Genomic DNA, 20,054 nt, shown 5'->3' on the forward strand with positions numbered 1-20,054 from the left:
TGTTTTCTTTTCCTTACAATTTCCTCTTATCACCCCTCACTCCCTCCCCCTCTTTCTCTCACTATTACAGTAAGACTTCAGGCTCCAGTAGTCCAGACAGTTTGTTGAAGAAAAGCCTCCTTCCAACCAACTCACTCTATCCCACCACTTCTTCCATCACCTCCTCCATGCGAATGGACACCTCCTCCTCCAGCACCAACAATCATCATCATCACCACCGGCATACACATCTTCTGTCAAACAGCAACAGACTTACTAAGACAACTTCTCTGATTTCTCCTCCAATTGAGATGATCTCTAGAGGTCCAGATGGTCGGTTTTTGCTCCCAACATACGAAGATGACGACATGAGTGTTGGAAGCAAGAACAGCCTAAAGTATGACCAACACACCAGAGTCAGGAGATCTGTTTCACTGCACTTGGAAAGGGAAGACACGAAAAAAGAGCCGTATGTGCTCTCTGTTGATTTCCCTCCTTGTAAAAATGAGGTTGAGTCCACAAATCAGATGTTCAACATTGGAAATAACAGCCCATGTGTTATGGGTCAGAGGAAGAGTTACGACCCTGATCAGAGCAGCCTGTATTCAAGCAGTAGCGTGGACACAATCCCCCATCACAATGGACAAATAACTCCAGTGTTCCCAGTGCTTCCGCATATCCGAGCTGGCTTTGGTCAGCCGTCTACCACAGCGAGTTCCCTGGTGCTTCAAATGGAGCATGAGCGGGAGAGAGGGAACCTGAGTCGGTGCCTGAAATTGGCTCAGGAGAGAGAAGAACTTGAATTAGAGCTCAGAAGGTACACATTAGAGAGAAACTCCTTCAAAGGTTTGAAGAGGGAGCAAATCACCAGAGGGGCAGGGGAGGAAAGCGGCGAGGACCTTTGGAGATATAAAAGTAACACATTACCAAATAAATATCACCAAAACAGCAAGGGGGACTCCTACTCATCCTCTTCTGTCCACTGGGAAGCCCATTCTCATAATTCTCAGCCAACTCTGATTCAAACTAGAGACTACCCCAGTTCAACTCCAACTTTAGACCCCTCTCGCTTCGCCACTCTCCCTCCGACGTTCGCCAAACAGACCTCGCACCAACCTGAGGAGGTAGATGCTATTTTGAAAGACGGATTAACTCTCCCACATCTCCCCTCTAAGCACCAGAGAAGACTACTGTCGTCTCCGGATGATTATGAAAATTCAACACAGTCCACTGTTTTGGGCATTTCAACAGCTGATCTTCACTCTGAAGCACAAAGACTGAACAATCAAAGTCATGGCAGTCTCTCGACTTTGTCTTTTCACAGCAATAAATACTCTGAAAGATGCAATTTCACTTTAGAAGAAGCACCAGATACTTTGAAATTGGAGGTAGCGTTTCCTGGACCCAGTGATAAAGACACAAGTGTTGAGATGTGTGTAGATGAGCCAGAGTTTGAGGTGTACAGGCCTCAGCTTACAAAGCCCATGTTGCATCACAGGATTGCTTCTCATTTGCAGCATGGCTGCCCATTGACTCAAAGAGGCAGGTGTGAAGATCTAAAGAAGAGCCTTAACGCCAGCAGCCCTGTTTCTGTGGACAACATCGATAGGGCCCACCATTCTCGGATGACTTCAGAGCCAGAGTTTTGGAGACCTCAAAGTCGTTCCTCAAAAATTTGGGACCGTAAACAACGAAGTCAGAGCTTAGACCTGAGGAGGCAAAAGAAGACAAATACTTTCCTCACACCAGATGCTTGGATAGACTCTCTCAGCCAAGAGAACTGCTCTGTTTCACCATCTCATCTACCAGATTCCTTGAGAACTTCCTATCCAACGATCCAAAGGAACTCCCAACCCTCTCCTGCTGTAGATCATTTAGCTCTAGGAGCACAGAGGTTGGCTCAAAGTCGCGCTGAGTCCAGATGCTGTGAGCCATTAAGATATGCCTCCATTTTACCAGATGGTGCTCATCAGCCAGTTCCTTTCCAGGGAACTTTGATGAAAGTTTCCAGTTACCTACCACCATTCAACAGTGATCATGAAGCTCTGGCAGTAGACGCAGAAGTTTCAGAGGGAGTTCCAGAGTCTGGGAGTAGTTACAGCAGCTACGCCAGCAGCGGCCGAGGCAGCATGGAGACGGCAAACGGCTCACCAGAGACTGTGGAGGACACCAGGAGGTGCTCAGTGGGCAAACACAACCAACACGTGGAACCATGGTAAAGGTTTTAGAACATAATGACTGAAAAGTTGTGATTTTAGTGATGAAATGTACCAAATGTTGCTGTTAAGTTGAAAACATAATCATGGTTTCTTTCATTGTGGAAAAAATACAAAATTAATGTTAACTTTATTAATTTTTTATCACGGTTAGTACTTTAGATGCTATGAAGTTGGGTCCTGTGAAAAGGTTGAGAAGAATCTCTGTTCCTGTTAAAGACCCAGGTTTGGACAAACAGATGAGTTCAGCCTGGATTGATGAGCCAACAGCCAGTTACAGCAGGACCATTCCCAAGAAACCTTCCTAAAATAATCCTTACCTAAAAAATGTCTAAAGACTGTTTTCAAAGCCTTTAATCTGCAGTAGACTTCACACAACATTTTGAATTATATAAATTATGGTAATTTGACGCAGATATCAGTAGCAGGGCTAGTCATCTGCCGTTTCAAAGCTTCCTGTTGGAAATGATCAAATATTTATTTTTGCAAAGATAAAATGTATTATGAAAATGTCAGAAGTGTAATGGTTTATAAAACTGGATTTTAAAATGGTAGAAGCTGTTGGCATGTCACTCCAATCACAGCTAATCTTTTTAGCCAAATCTGTGGTGGTTTCAAAGAGCCACCTACAACTAGGAAGATGTTAATTGACATAAAGTTTCAAAGGAAGCTCCCACAGATAGTTGAGAAGAAAACAAAACCACAAGCTATACTTTATTTAATTAAAAATAACTTGCGTTTAGAAATAGGTTTTACAAAAATACATGATCAGGTGTGTTTGATCTGTTTCTTAAGTGAAATATTAGTCTTGTGATGCTAAAAAAAAAACTTAGCAGTATGCCAAATAAATTGAAAGAAAATGTCCGGTCGGAGGAGGTTACTCATTAAACTACAAAGCAAATGTGGTTTTCTTTTAGTTTAAAGGAGATATTAGGACGGTACTGACTGCACACATGAGCATAAAAGAATCTAATCAGTGGTCCTACATTGTGTTAAACACAATTTGTTGTTTCTGTAGGAGAAAGCCTTCGGTAGATGAGAGTTATGAGTGGGATGCTGCTGATTTCAGCTCAAAACCTGCAGAACATGATGGTAAGTGTTTTGTGTTTTTTTTACTCAAATAAAAAAAATTCTGTATTTCTGCAAAAACAACTGATGAAAAAGTCCGTATTTATCTGCTGACAATGATTGTAGAATTATTTGTCTGCAGTGGATTCCAACTATTAGTAAAATATTAAGCTCACTTGCTGTGTAGGCAGGTCAGATACATATCTGCTGAGGATTTCTACTTGAACATGTAACAACAAAAGAAGTACCATTTGTTCCCATAAAATTACTCTAGCTCTCTGAACACTAGCTCCTGCTTTTTGTGGACTGACGATAAAAATGTCATTGGTGCTAAATGTAACATGGACAAACAATTTCTTCTAATGTTGTGTCTCATTTAGGTTGCATTTTATAGCCTTTCATGAAAGAGTTTTAAATAATAATACATTTGATTAAATCAGAACACACAAGCAGGATCCACAAATTTCAAATCAGGCATGTAACGTGAAAATCGGGTGTCTTCGTAAAAACTGATGAGCATGTTTCAAATAAATAAATAAAATCATAATCAAAGCCAAAAACAAACTCATGTTGTTACAAAACATCAACAACAAAAATGGCCTCACTAAATTCAATTTAAAAAGCAAGTCACCCCCAAATCAACTTTTTTTGCTGGTAAACTATATAAATGAGTGTCTAATCAAGCTGTAGACACATGTGGTCAATAATTTGGCATTTAGTGCATCTTAGTTAAAATTTAAAAATTCTGCCTAAACATGTCAGTGTTGCGACGTCTTCAGATAAAAACTCGGCTCTGCATTTGAATGAAAATCTGCCATCGCTAGTGGCTAAGAGGTACACGACGACATTAGCTGGTACATTATGATGTCACAATGTCGTTGTGTATGACTTCTGAAACACTGAAAATGTAGTAAATGATCAGTCTCATGTAATTATTATGTAATGCTTTTTTTAGGCAGCATGACTAATGACATAAAGCAACATTTAATAAGTTATTTCTGAAAGAATCCTCAATAATTTGTTCTGGTCTCTGTGACATTTACGAACATATTTCCATAAACACATCTGGGGAAAGGTCAAAGCTGGTTTTTGCTGTTTTCAATATCCAGGCTTTAAACCGCAGAAGTTTTATATCTCTCACTGTTGATGAAACTGTGATAAAATATGAAAAACACAAATATCTTTCTACCCACAGGGCGACTTCCTTCGCTGAACCTCCAGAAGCAGGCAGCATGCCGTGGCCTTCCCAGCATGCAGTGCATCAGCGCAGCTCAGAGAAAGTCCTCACTCCCAGGGCATCCAAGCAGCCGCTCTGCTGAGCCAGAACCAGCCGCTGTGCTGTTCTGACAGTGCTGGCACTCAGCTCATCTCACCTGGTGTGTCCTTTCACGTATCGATTCAGATCACTAGGTGACAAAAAGTGCATGTGACAGAAAGTCAGCTTTTCTGTGATCATGCTTTATTTTTTCAAACCACACAAAGTCACGCCAAGAAAGAGCTTTTTGTTCAGCATGAATCGGAGAAAGGTGCAGAAAATTTGTTTTCTTCATGCAAAAATTTTAAGTCACTTAATTGTTTATGACAATTTGTGTCATTTTCTATTCAACTAATTCAACAATCAGGCTGATATCAAAGCATTTCACTGTGCTGAACAAAAGTGTTTATTATCCAGGAATTCGAGGAACAGAATCATCTTGGTCATCAACTTACTCACTTTTAACTCTTTAATGTCCACACCAGCCAAAAGAAAGAAAAGAAAAACAATGAAAAAAGGGTCTGTTTTGGATTTTCTTCATGGGGATAACACGTTATATTTAAATAATTTCTACAACATCTTTTTAATGGTAACAATATCTAAATGTGAAATGTTTTCCAAACTTATGTTCAAATATTCCCACATTTTAAAAGGACTGCTTTAGTTTATAAGGTGTTTGTTTGTTTTCTATTACATTTTATTTTGGTGCATGCTTGAATTCTACATATGGACTTAAATATGCTCTATGAAGTGTTTGAGCTGCCAGGGGAAAATATAAAAATAGATCACATCAGTCACACTTGGATCTGTTAAAGTTTGTTCTCATCAGAATCAAAATAAATTATTGTTATTAATGCCTTTTATTTAAATTGTTTTGGTTAATTTAAAATAAATTTTAACCCAGAGTAACTTTTTAGTATTTAATTATCTTTCAATAACACGTTGAGTATTTTTTGCCGTTGCTGTTCCTGTTTTATAAATTAAAAGCATACAGAGCGATCATCTCAGGCCCAAACTTCCATTAGTGCATTCTTGTCCCCTTGGAGAAAGGAAGCCGTCCCTGTTACTGCCTTCACAGAGTAACTAAATAAATCCATAAATGAGATTCTCAGCTACACTCAAATGAAAGTTTGGTTCAATATCTGTTAAATTAATCAACTCTTTTTTTTGTCTCTTCCAACCGCCGATTAGTTACAGCGGCCATCTTAAATGGTGCTAAAAGCAAAAGTGACGATGCGGATAGACATGATTAGGGCCAGAAAAAAAACTCATCGATAAAGAATATTCCTGTTGATCAATATCGATAATTATAGATAATTATAAAAAACTGAGAACATATATTTTAAAGATGCATTATGTAGAAATGAAATAAAAATGACATCCTGTGGTAAAATTTGGTTACTGCGACCAGTTTAAACAACTCTGAAGCTTTTTGCTGTTTGTCGTCAAATTACAATTGTCGGTGCTGCAGTATTAGCTCACAGGAGACCCCCCCCCCCCCACACACACACACACACACACACACACACACTCACTGATGGTAAACAGTAGTTATGTCCCTCCTTCCTTTTTTTTGAAAGGAGAAAAACTGACGATGCCCACATTCAGCTGGATATGAAATATGTTTCATTATAACCTTCCTTCCATTATGACTTTTAGGATTTTATCACTGTAAAATTCTCAGTTTATTCGTACATACTGCACCTTTAAGTGTGGCCCTGGCCATTTGATGTAAATATGGTAAAACAAGTTGGTTGTGCCACCAAACTTGATTTTTAATCGATTCCCTGCAAATTTTCCAATTGATCATGGTGTGTTTTTTGTCAGACTTGTAAAACCCCAAAATTACCTTGCTGCTGAACTACTGTAATCTTTTTACGTGACAGTTGCTGTCTGTTTTAGTTTGAGAGGGAGGGTTTGGTAATGGAGAGTGCCTGGGTCTTTGGTTTTGATTGGTTGGGATTAAGTGGGGAGAAGGAGGCACAGGAGTTAAGTGCTTGCTCCGTAATTGGAAGGTTGCAGGTTTGAGCCCCGCTCAGTTTGACGCTTTTGATTTGTCCTTAGGCAAGGCACATAACCCCCCTTGCCTGCTGGTGGTGGTCAGAGGGACTGGTGGCGCCAGTGCTAGGCAGCCTCGCCTCTGTCAGTGCGCCCCGGGTGTGACTACATCCTAGCTCATCCCCATCAGTGTGTGAATGTGTGTGTGAATGGATGAATGACTGATTGTGTTGTAAAGCACCTTGGGGGGTTCCAGGACTCTAGAAGGTGCTATATCAAATACAGGCCATTCAAGTGTTTACTGTAGTATTAAGCTACCCAATAGGGTATAATAGAAAAATGAAAGGAGACTTTTAATTGAAATTTTTATTTACCCATTTTATTTTTTTCTATCTCGCCCAATATCTACCGATCGATATGTATTGTTATTGAATTATTGTCTGGCTCTAGACGTGATTAAATAAAACAATGAGAGACAGTTTTAAAACGTAGTTCAAAACCAGCTTCAATTAAGAAATGTTATGGTTCTTGGACCAAATTTACTGGATGTATTAGAATTATTTTATATGTCAAAATTCTTAACTCTTCACAACTAGTCTGTTGGTAATTGTTGTAAATTTGTTTGACTAAAACAAGATAAACAACTTTTCTATTACCTACGGATACTGTTTTATTTTGACACTCAAGTCTTAAATTTCTAGTCTTATAAATATCTAATAAATAGTCAATGATTTACATGTAAAACATGCATTAGTATCCCAGAAATATGAAATAACTGAAGTTGTGATTAATAAGTTTTCATTTATTAAGATAAAATTAGCGTTAGTTGTGATTACTAATAAAAATGTAGTACACATTGCATGTTTTACTTTCTTTATTGCTGTCAAACTCTTTAATTTTTTGAGTCCAGTGGCTGAAATACATTTTTTAGAATATGTAAAAAAAAAAGTTATTGCTGGCAAACAATTGCAAGTTGCTAAATAATTCATGCAATGTAATGAAATTACACAAACATTTCTGTAATTTTCTTTCATTTACAGAATGATAAAATATAGAAATCCTTCGGAGGTATATGCATGATAGCTTTATAGAAACTTTTATTATAGCAGTCTGTAATTTGCAGTACATTCCGGTTATTCTCCGGTGAAACTCTCCACAGTGTTTGTGTAGTCTAGGCTGAAGTTTGTCACACAACTTTGCGTTGCTGAACAACTGCAAACCTTCTTGACAGTTCTGACCTTTTAGGGAATGAAAAATAAAATCTAAATTGGAAGAAGCCAGCTTATTATTTGTGCTGCAGCAGGAGTTTGCTGGTCATTTTTAGCAGGCAGACGCTGATGATTCCAAGGATGAGGAACAAGTCCCGCTGTTCATGCAGGTGCCGATTCAATCCAGTTGTTCTGATGTTCAACGTCAGTTTATTAACTCCATGGCTGTCACTTTATTGGTCATTTATCACCAAATCTAGGATGTTGGTTATCACATTTTAGGGGAAATTATGACAAAATAACCAGAAAAATCAGCATTTCCCGCATCCTTTTTTCAATTTAGTTTGTGTTCAACTGTGTTTAAGTTTAGATGTTCCACCTTCTCTTTCTCCCCATTCATATGCACTTTCACACACAATCAGTTATTTACATTAATCTCACTCATATCAAACTTTGAGACCAAAGGTAGGCACAATAAATGCAAAAATATTATTGTTGACACTATGCGACACAAATATGAGTTATTTTTGACGGCCTGAATTCACACCTGGAAATGAAACAGTTTGTTTCAGTGGAACTGCCCGTGCCCGCTCTGACAAAATGCATCCACAACAGCATCTTAATCAAGCCTGCTGTTGTATTGGCCTTGGTAGTCCAGTGGTTTTAGCACTTGCTTTTCATCTTACTTTGCCATGTGCGGACGCCAATTCGACTTCTGGTGTTGCCACTTATTTATTTAGGCAGCAGAAGCACAGTTCATTTATTTATATTTTAGTTTTATTGATTATTTTCTGCAAAATGTTTGGTGTCTCTAAAGATCTTTGAATTTGGTAATTTCCAAGCAGATTTTTAGTTTATTTACTCTGCTCACCTCACATGAATCCGCACTGGCTAAATAAACAAAAAAAGTAAAAAAAAAAAAAAATCAAATTAGTTCTTACAATTTTAACAGTTTACAAATAAAGGGTTGAATACATCATACTGGCCAGCTTGACTCCTGGTCGCGTGAGTCTAACCTGCACAAAACTACATGGCACTGTGGCACACTCACCATAGGACTACAGAGCCTATTACAAAGCAATAGTCTCCTAATATCCTGAGCTTGCCATCACATGCATTTTGTAGACAGGACGCATGTTTTGTACGGCGGTGCTTTGTCCCCAATAGAGCAGACATTTGCCAGAATATCCACAGAATTTCCAGGTTTCAGAACCGAGACCATCAGCTCAGGGAGAGGAGAAATGCCTGATGGCGCAAGTAGTTTTCTTTCAGGAGTTTCAGAATTTTCAAAGTATAACTAAACTTGCAGCAGTTACAGGAAAATGCATGAATGCAGCCAAAAACGGCGTTGGGGTTGTTTTCATGAGAAAATAACATCACAGAGTAAAAAACTCCAAAAAGTGGATTTTCTGTGATATGGCACCTTTACCAGACATTTAGTTACTTGAGGCTCAGTGCATCTGCATATCTCTTATTTTTTATAAATTGTAGAAATCTGCTGTAAATAACAACTAATTCAACTCTCAAACCAGTGATTTTCAGGAAGAAATGTTCCATCGCTTTCAGATAAATAAGATCTAGCTTTTTCATGTGAACAATAGAGAACAGAAATCAAAAAAGTGATTTTGTTCACATGGCTGACACATTATTTAAACAAATAATTAATTTGGAGCTCCACAGGGCACTGAGGCATTGTGAGGTATCCATCCAATAATTGAAATTTACTCATACAGACTGTATTTACAACAAATCAAAGAGACGCTTTTGTGAAACATTTTGTTTTTGTGATATCCCCAACCATCTTCAGCTCCCGCTTATTCACGTAAGCAGTTCAGATCATCAGTTTTGTTTTTCTATTCCGTGTTTTCATGGAAACAATCTCACCTTAATCTCATGCTTTCTGTGCATCAAACAAAACGGAAATCTCTTAACTGAATGCATTCAATAAAAAAAATCACTTTTGTTGGCATAAGGGGCTTGTACCTCAATAACCAAATCAAACGGAGGCCTTAGATCTTGGAGTGTTTAAAGAGTCAATCATGAAATGTTCTTGAGGAAAACCAAAGGCTTCCATACTGGCTGGTGTCAGCACAACAACATAAAACATCTTAAAAGGAAAAGCTGTTTACAAAGAGACGTGAACAACAGCACAGGACTCATAAACATGATTGTTATACTGCTACCTATTTCAGATATTGTGTGTACTTAGCAGGATTAGCTGCAAAGCATGCACTCTTTTATTACGTCCATGAAGCTGAATGAATTGTTTTCAAATACCAGGGAGTGACTCACAAAGCTGAAAAACAATCAAGGTCTCACTAAGAAAAATATCAGCTTCAAATTAAAAAAGCAGCCATATGGTGCTTGTGTTGCCTCGGCAACCTCTTAAAGTCCATGACTGGGAGTTGGTGTTAAAGTGTCAACACAAAACTTTTTCTGACTGGATGTTCTTGCTCAGACCAGATGACCAGTGTTTACTGAACTTTTCATGGTCTATAATGTTTGGTCACTTGAGTTCAGTGTTACCCCCATGGCTTCTAATTCCTTCTTTCACAGATATGTACTGTGTTTTTTTCTAGAATTTCAACACTTTTCAAGTGCTCTATGCAAGTTTTTCCAAATATAGTCAAAAGCCATATTTCATAATGAAAGAGGAGAAGGATAACTAATAACAAGGGATGAAAAATGTATGTTTAGCATAAAACAGGATAATACTGGAGAAAAGTACAAGATGAGAATAGTTTTCTAACCTGACACAGATTTGTAAAACTCTTCCACTTTTCATCCTTATCCTACCCTAATTTATTCCCGTATCAAGTTTCGATAACAGGAAGCCAATTTCAGCAGATTTTTGTCAGTTAAAGTGATCTACCTGGAGAATTTGACAGCAAGTCTGACACGGACAGATACTTTACTAATACTTTACAGCAGGGTCACTCAGTCATGGTGAATAAAAAAGAAAATGTTATCCTGATCAGTTTTAGTCAGTATGGACAGCACAAATATCTAATATGATTAGATACGGAGCTGAAAAACTGGCTGCATTTAAAAACACACCAGGCAACATCCCAAACATAAGCAGACAGGGTCACTCTGTAGGGTGCAATAGACTTTATATTATGGTCTTTAATTTAAATGAACACACACATACCTACAATAAGAGAGGGGGAGTCTCTGACAGTGAGAGTATGTGATGGTCAATTTACAACCTTCCAACTTAGTAAATTTGCAATATTTTATTTGTTTCTTAGGAATCAATCAAGTGATCTTAAATTAGTTGCATCAGCACAACAAATTATTTAAATAACACTTTGTCACCAGCAGCATGCCACAAGGACATAATTTTCCCCATTTGATTTGCTAAATATTTATATATAAAAAAAATTTAAATCATAGTTTGAATATTTTTGTACAGCCAATATGCTGCGGTATGATGCATCTCTCAGGTCCTCTGTCATGTCTTTGATGGATTATGTTTTTGGCTATTCTTGAGATAGTTTTTCATCTGGAAATACTTTAATAGATCTACCACTTTCCATGGTCTAGTCTAAGCTCCTTAAACACTTCTGAACACCACGCTGTGTTATGCAAATTTTTAGGATAAAACCTCCTTGGGAATCACAACTTATCTTTTGTATCTTGAAGAAAAATACTTTTTCTTTTCAGTCAAACTCTGTCATTTTGCTGTTTTCTTCTGAGATCAAATTTAGCATTTTCATGTCTGGCTGCTGGTAGTAACAACAACAACCTAAGCACAGTTTTAAATGCTATCGCTTGAGATGGATGCTTTTTTAGTTGTTTGAATTATCAATAGGTCACAGTTGAGTGGCGTAACAAACACTCATTCATCTGAAAGTGGTCAGGTATTGGACTGGAGAGAAGAAAAGGCATCAACTCTTTAAAAGGTGTTTGAAAAACCTGGAGAACTATTCTATGAGAACACTTAAAGGGCATGAACACGGTCTGGATTTCTTGAAATAAAACAGATGAAGGCAATTGGCTCAGGTCTTTCCTCAGTTTGGTTCTAGTGTCGACCCAGCTGTGTGACTTGGGCTCCACCAGAGAGGAGCTACTCAGGACTTCTGGAAGATGGCCTCATGTAGAGAAGGGCAGTTAAGAAGCCGATTTTCTCATAGAACATCATCAGTGGAGACTGATGTTGTGTTAAAGGTCTCAGGATTGGACTGATAACGAGGTTCAAGAAATTTTCTCTTTTGGACCTCCTTTTTTCTTTTTTCTTTTGGCCTCTATAGAAAAAATTATTGCATGAAGAAAGGATGACCTCCCCCATTAGTCCTCCTGGGTTATGCTAACAGTAAAGCATGCTAAGACCCTTATAATGCGTGGGCTTTCTTCTCAGCCAAAGGCGTACTCACCCACCGTTTAGCCTAAATACAGGCTTGAATAAAGAATGGCACCAAGACATCCTGGAGGAACTCCATCAACCATGCTAGAACTATGTATTGATAAACATTGTGTTTTTCAGCATGATGGAGCATTGTGTCATGAGGATAAAGTCAGAACTCAATAGTTTGGGGAGAAAATGGCAGACCTCCATCCAATTATGACTTGTCAATCTTCAAGTGAGGGTGAACAAAAGCCACACATTCTAACAAACTCGCAACATTATTTATACAAAAAGTAGCAAGAAGAACACTGCTAGTTGACTCTTTAGCATAAACATAATTTAATAGTTTAACATCCTTCAAAATGTCTAAATGGCTATAATTCTACCTCAGTAACCACTGAAACAATCTAACAGTCCATTCTGAAAACACTGAAGCAGAAGACTTTGTAGACTCCAGAACTTTCATTGTCAAAACTTTCAGTCTTGGTTTTAGAACAGGATGAGGAAGCCGTATAGTGTTCCGGTTTTAGTGTAATTGGATTCATTAACAGTAATAAGTGTGGTCCAGTTTTCCAGGTTCTTGTAGTAAATAATTTCTCTGCTCCTTTTGCTCCGTGTTAAACATAGAAGGCAGTCTGTGTTACAGATGCACATCTGCTCTTTTGACACAAAGTGGGCGGCCGATTTCACTTACTGATAAAATCCTTGTACAGTTTCTAATCATAATATTGGCGTCAGGACTGCAGCAACAATTTCCCAACAGACAAAATGTCTCATCTTTAATCCTCCAGTCGTTTTTTAAATTATTTCTTCATTTTCACATCTGACACTAGAGATTAAACGGTGGAAGACCTAATTCTTCTATCTGGCTTAATTTTCACTTCAATACTTACAGGGAAATGTTATATTTAAAACCACACAATGGAAAAAGAATGAGCTCATAGTCTTCTGTTTTGTTTTTGTTTGTTTTTGAGAGTGTGATAACTCCACCTGTTAATGGTTTTATTGGTTTCAACACTAATACGAGGTGTTCTGCTCTGAGAGCGATAACTACCTTTTGTAGAGAAGCGGTAAGTTTGATATGAAGCTACAGGTCTGCAGGCTTTTATTGGACTTTGTTAAAGGCTTTAAATCCTTTGCTTTCACTGTATGATTAGCTTGGAGCTCTTGTGTTTTACAAAAGCTGTTAATTGCATTTACTTCATCACCCAGGAAGCAATCATTAAGAGTTTGCTGTGCTTTAAACCGACTTTGACTTTTGATTTCTAAAGTCTCCCAGAACTCAGTCCGGATTTATGCTAGTTTTGTTATTTCAGCTGTTAAATATGGATGTTTCCTTTTTGTTTTAGAGAAACTCCTTCACCTAACATATTTGGTAAATGCCCTGCATTTATACAGCATCTTTTAGAGCTCTACAACCCCCCAATGTGTTTTACAACACAACACAATCCCTCATTTTCCTATTCACACAAACATTCACGCCAATTGTTATGCTTTATTGGAAGACACACTGTGTCACTATAAATGAAATTTAAAAATAGAAAGGTGTAATAGTATTTAAAATTAAACTGAATAAGCAATTAAAGGTGCAATATGTAAGAAAGAAGAATGACGTCCTATGGTCAAATTTGGGTATTGCAGTCTATGTTTCAAAACAAACAAATTGCTTTCTCACTCCCATTCCGAGAGTTTCTTGGCTGTTTCTAGTTAAGACTCTAGTCACATGCCAGAAGATTCTAGAGGACAAGTGAAGACGAGTCACAAACAGTAAGTTGATGAGTAGACGTTTCACTGTAATGTCGAGTTGTTGGTGTTTGAAAAAGTAGCTTCAGATATTTGTAGAGCCAACTATTTGTTTCAAATTCATCGTTAGCATCGTTAGCTCAATGTAAAACAAAAATAAGTCATGACTTCTTGGAGGTATGTTACAGTTCCAGTCCGACCACCCTGGACAGCCCGCTTCCAGTACCACATGCCTCTGCTCTTCAGGTCCAGCACCGCGGACAGAACTCTTCTTACTTACCTTGTTCCAGAATCCATGGACAGCGTTATAACCAGCTTCTGTTTTGTTCCTCCTTCCACATGCTGCTGTTTGCACTGCTGATCCTCATCAGTGATCAGCAGAAGAGTCTTCAAAAGGCTCAGAAGACCAGACCTGCAGGGGACTTAGGCCTAGTCCACACGTAGCCGTTTTTTTTTTAAACGAATATCCGCCCATCCAAAAACTTGCATCTACACCACCTTGTTTTCAAAAAACTCTGTCCACACGTACCCGGATAAAAACGTTGTAAAGGACATGCCAGACCTGTAGGCAGCAGTACTTCCCCCGTTCTTAACCTCGTCCTTCGTCTGTGGTCTTCCGCAAGGAGCAGTAATTCCGCTTGCAAAAACAAACAAGCAAAAGCGCTTGGACAATTGATAAAGCGAGCGCAGCTCTGAGGGCATCCATGCTGTCGGCTAGTGTAAACACAGGTCGCACACGTGATGTCAGCATTTTTTTTGTCGCAGAAAGTGACGTTGCGGACTTTAAAACTCCGGTTTTGTCCGTCCACACGCAGACACCCAAAACGGAGAAAACGCAGATCTTCACTTTGGCCGGAGTTTTTAAAAAGATCAGTTTTCGTGTGAAAAAACTCCGTTTTCGTGTGGATGACAGGCCAAAACGTAGAAAAATATCTACGTTTTGGCAGGTCCCCGGCTACGTGTGGATAGGGCCTTTGTGGAGCTCTGAGATCCTCAGATCACTATGGTTGAGCATTTCTCGTGCTAGTGATCTTTAGTGAGATTTCTGTGGTCGCTACTGATGCAGTAGGTTTTAGTTAAGTCCAGTAACTGTTGAATAAGGGATTGACCTAATGAAACTTTATTTTGGTTAAACCCTACACCTGCTGCTCTTGTGTTAAGCCGGGCGGACACTGTGCGACTTTTTCACTCGTAGCACACAGCTTCAGCGCACACTGTACGACTTCCTCGCAGGGCAGATCACACGAGCCAGGCGCTCACACTGCACGACCCAGTTCTCGGATGCGACCTGACTGCTCACACTGTACGTCTGGTAGCAACACTTCGCCCCTAAAAATATGCTAAAAATAGCAGTTTTTACTCAACACGTCAGACTTTTTTGTCTTGTTTTGCCTGTTGTCCTTCGGAAGTGCTGCAGGAGGACACACAGGGATTTATGGGGGTTAGATGAGGAAAACGAAATAAAGAAAGTAAATCTGTGTTTTGTGATCAGTTTAATTTAACATGAACACGACAAACACGCATTCTTGACAATCTTTGTGAGTAAAAAAACGTGTAGAAACAAAAAGAACAGCGTGTGTTATTAGGGAAATAGCGAGCGAGCGGCGTTGATGCAGGATTGCGCATGCGCCGTGAGTGGTTCTGATACATTTTGGGTCGCAGCTGCTCGCAGTGCCGCTTCAACAGTGCGATACCCTCACAAGGGATGAGCGAAATATTAAACACTCCAGAAGTCCGTGCGACCTCACGACTGCTGATCGGTAGCTGGTCACGTGGTGTTAATCGCCTCTCGTAACCCCCTGTACACTACACGACGCTCGGCGCAAAGCTCGCCCCGATCTTGTGGATTCTCGCACGACTGGAAAATCGGCTCAAAAAAGTGAAAAAGTCGCACAGTGTACGCCCGGCTTTACACTCCCTCCTTCATCTTACCAACTCTTAGATGTAACAGGGTATAAGAAATAACTTCTGGGTTGCTTCTGTTGACTGGCTTAGGGATTTTAAAGAACACTGCTTCGTTATGCCGACCAATGCGGAATTACAATGCTGGCATAGATTTAACAATTTCACTGGACCAAAGAAAAGCAAAGAATAAAAAAAACGTATTTAGTAGAAAGACTACGTCTGTTTTACACACACACACACACACACACACACACACACACACACACACACACACACACACACACACACACACACACACACACCCGACTGAGAAGGAAATCTGTTTCAGCAGTGTAACCGTGCTCCCAACGTGATTGAGACATTAGACTTTTTTGTAGATCTTTCACTGGAAAATTCTTACATATTGTATCTTTAAATCTTTCCCTATGTGGTGTTTATTACTAGACTCAGTCAGACAGAAATCCTGTTATGTGATATGTTATAATAGAAGCTTTTCCACCAGTGAAGTTTCTCCGTCCTATGGCATAAGTTTTTTCCATCATCTGAAGCTACAGGCTCACCCTCCTCCTCAAACCACAATTACTGAGGGGAGCTAAAAGTGTTTGTCCATTGCTTCACCTGAAGGCTGAGCACGAATGCAATTAAAAGTTCACCACCTGCTTTTGAAAAAAATGTGATATGTAAATTTGATGAGTTTACAACTCTGATTAGACTGAAATCAAAGATCCATATTCATTAGATGATTAACTAGTGCTGAAACTAAATAGAATGCCCTTTTTGGGGGTTAGTTTTAGGTTTTTTTCCTCATCAATATAAAAAATCCGCATAAAATAAACATGACAACTTTTTTCATTAATATTGGTGTTCTCATTCCTAGGTGTCCTTGTTTCATTTAACCTTGCAGACACTATTAATTATTTTTGTTTTCCCCACTCTAAACACGGCAATTTATTTTGCAGGTATTTTGTTTTGCATGAAAGAAACCATTCATACAGCAATTAGTGCTTGTTGCTCAGGATAAGCACGACTATTATCTCCACCCAAGTATAAAATAAGTTTGATTATTAGCAAAATTGCAACAGGAATATGGCTGGTTGTGGATATAATTTAAAGTTAGAAACCTAAATGGGCATTCTTACAATCCGTCCATACGTCCGGCTTTAGACCCGAGAGGAGAGAATTCACAACATGCTGGTGAAGTTAATTACCTCACTGAATGGCTCCCATCAGAACGAGGAATAATAGCATCGGGGGAGCGAAGGACTTTTCTTCTCTTGTGTTGGTGTTATTGTACAGCAGAATCTCCCTTAACCCCTATTTCACTTTAATTAGGTATTTACCCACGAGGTGGACTTTTTAGGAAGAGAGCAATAACCTTGCAGTAGGAGTTCGCTTAACGTGTTCACCTAGAAATCGATGACCTTATTGTTTATTTTGTTGTTGTTTTTTTTATTTCCATTTCCTTTAAAATTCAAAAGGAACCTGAATTCTCACATTCCAACATTATGTAGCATTCCTTTCTTCTATATGACGACAGTTTTATTTTCTTAAACTGAATTCACTTTAGATAAGAGATAAAAATAAATAGCTTTAAATCAGAGGCTTATTTTTATTGCAATCTAAAAAAAAAAAGAATATATTTTTCTTTCTGAGACCATCGTTTGTATCAAGCGTACACTGTTTTAATACGCACTGTTTGCTTTTGTTTATAAATGTATTTTGTGATTTTTCTCATGTCATTTAGCCGTAGTAGTCCTAAACCTGCAGCTGCGTGTCTGTTTGGATCGGCTGTATCCCGGTGGAAAACTCAGTGGCTTTAGAACAACCAGTTTACCTGGCAACATTTCTTCATTTTAAGCTACATTTTTTATATTCAAATGATATTAGATACTCCTCAGATGTCCTGATTCATGTGTAAATGTGAGATTAGAATTTAGCAGATTTTGTCTGATGTGTTTGTGTAAACATCTCATTCTCTGATTCGGGTTTTTCTTTTTTGATTTAAATGAAAATGTAAAGTTTAATGTAAATTGTTGTTTTCTGTTCTGGATAATTGTTTAATTTCATTGCCTTCTCAGTCCCCCTTAATAAAAATGTTTGGAAATGTAACAATGGAGTTATTGATGTTTGTACATATGCAGCCTTTTATCGGTTGACAGAACAAATTCTTTATTTTGGACCTTTTCCCAGACCTGAGCTGAAAGTTATGATCCCAAATTGATTTGGAGCACTCCACCACCCCCGAAAATGAAAACAAAAAAGTTCTAAACTGCATCTTTTATCAAGTTGAATGTTTTGAATTCAGAAACACTTTAAATAAATGAAACTTGTTTATCTGAAGTCTTATACTCTAGGAGTTAATGTGAGGAGAATGGAGATGCTCGCTGGTATGAGAATAAATAACCAAATTCTATTATTCCACGTGGAAAGGAAGCTTTAAATCAAATGCATGTTTTCATTTAAAAATCCTTGGCGTTATCGGAACTCCTTGGCTTTTATTGTGAATTGCGACTGGAGGAGCTATTTATTTGCAGAAATTTAATTGCAGGCTTAACAATATATTTTCAAAGCATATAAATTTAAATGAGTTTTTGTTTAGTGCTTACTAAAATCAATACCATAGACATTCTAGTTCATACACAGCAGTTATTGTGACAGATTTATTGTAAAATGACTCCACAAACTGAAGACATTAAAGAACTTCCTCTTTTGCAGCAGGACTAGTCACAGTGCTTTTTTTTGTACTTTCTTACAAATATATGGTATCTCACAATTATGAGTAGCTACACCCTTCACTTTTTTGCAAATAATAATTTATTAACACTAAAGATAAGAAGCTCTGATAGTGTAATCAGTGTGCAGCTTATATAATGGTGTAAATTTGACGCCTCGTCAATATAACTCGACACACAGCCATTCATGTTTGAACTGCTCATAACAAAAGTGAGTAGACCTTAAATGAAAAAGTCCAAATAGCGCAAATTAGGACAATATGTCATGATATTGATTTCAGGCCATATCGATAAACCCTAATATATATATATATATATATATATATATATATATATATGATATAGTTATTTTTTGTCAGTCTAGAGTGACACATTTTAAGTCATTCATACAAGCCATGAATCGCACAATATGAGAGGGCTTGTTTGGTTGCTGATTTTCATTTAATACATTTTTAATTACTTCCAAAAATGGACTGCTTGTGTGAAAGAAACAAAGAACAAATGGACGAAATTTCTTGTAAATACCGGGATGACTACTGTGCTGAGTGGGCAAATCTACAAATCCTAAGCACTGTTTGGTGGCAAATAATTCTCCCAAGTATTTCAAAGCATATAAAATATATAATTGCCTTTCATATAGTGAGTACATTTCTGCTTCCGTCCGTCCATCCTTCCTTGGTCTTCCTGGGAATGATTTTTTTTTTTAATGTTAGTGAGATTTGAACCTGGTTAAATAAAACACATAATTTAAAAAAGTAATTGATTAAAATGGATTTGAGTCTAATTTTAGAAGCAAAAATTAGTTTGTTTAACCACATTTAGAAACACCAATAATAATAAAGAAGAGGACTCAGAGCTAAACTGTGTTTACTCAGCCTTAAATGACAATAAATGTTAACTTGATTCAAATGTAGAAACAAAAAAGCACATAGCATTTTTTTCTGTCAAAAATTACTTTTTAAAAGTTCAGACCTCCTCACAGCTAACATTCACCAAGAAATATCACGTATCTGGGTTTATTTTTGAAAACATGGTCTCTGTGTTTAAAATGCTTCAAAGTACACATTACATCATGAGTTCAGTAAAGTTCTAAACAATTTAAAGATAAATGACACAAACAAACAAACTCTTACAAAAAGGATGGAGAAAGCCTAAATCCAGCCATGCTAGCTTCTGGATACTCTGTCCTTGCCCTGAAAACCCAGAACTCAAGGTACCAAAAACAGTGCTAGTAGCCAAAGGAAACCCCTTTCACTCCCATGATTGGAAGGTTTAGTCATTGGTTATAAATCTGGATTTAAAGTTGAAAGTCCCATTAGTCGTCACACACTGGTGAAATTACATCTTCATATTTGATCCATCCCCTAGGGGAGTGGTGAGGGAACTATTTGGTGGTTAAACCCCCCAATCTAACCCCTTAAAGCTGAGCGTCAAGCAGGGAGGCGTTGGGTCCCTTTTTTAAAGTCTTTGGTCTGACCTGACCGACCCAAAGAAGAGATGCACCACCATCAGCAAATGCACCAGTCTACTGTTCCACCTGAGGAGGGAGGAAAGAACAGAAAAGGGAGACTTGAGACAGTTCTCCACACCTTCATCTCCTCA

At 38.2% G+C, this 20,054-nt stretch overlaps 1 protein-coding gene across 1 annotated transcript in view; it reads left to right on the forward strand.

Annotated features, from left to right (window-relative positions):
- The window catches only part of igsf9a (immunoglobulin superfamily, member 9a), a 110,614-nt gene extending 92,788 nt beyond the window's left edge, over positions 1-17,826 (forward strand). Inside the window, exons 19-21 of the mRNA XM_054744122.2 lie at positions 71-2,194; positions 3,214-3,287; positions 4,459-17,826. Of these exons, the coding sequence (XP_054600097.2) occupies positions 71-2,194; positions 3,214-3,287; positions 4,459-4,610 (2,350 nt within the window). The 3' untranslated portion in view covers positions 4,611-17,826. The remainder of the gene's footprint in view (positions 1-70; positions 2,195-3,213; positions 3,288-4,458) is intronic.
- Positions 17,827-20,054: the final 2,228 nt, after the last annotated feature.

This window comes from Nothobranchius furzeri, chromosome 6 (genome assembly GCF_043380555.1).
Source record: "Nothobranchius furzeri strain GRZ-AD chromosome 6, NfurGRZ-RIMD1, whole genome shotgun sequence".
NCBI classification, from domain to species: Eukaryota; Metazoa; Chordata; class Actinopteri; order Cyprinodontiformes; family Nothobranchiidae; genus Nothobranchius; species Nothobranchius furzeri.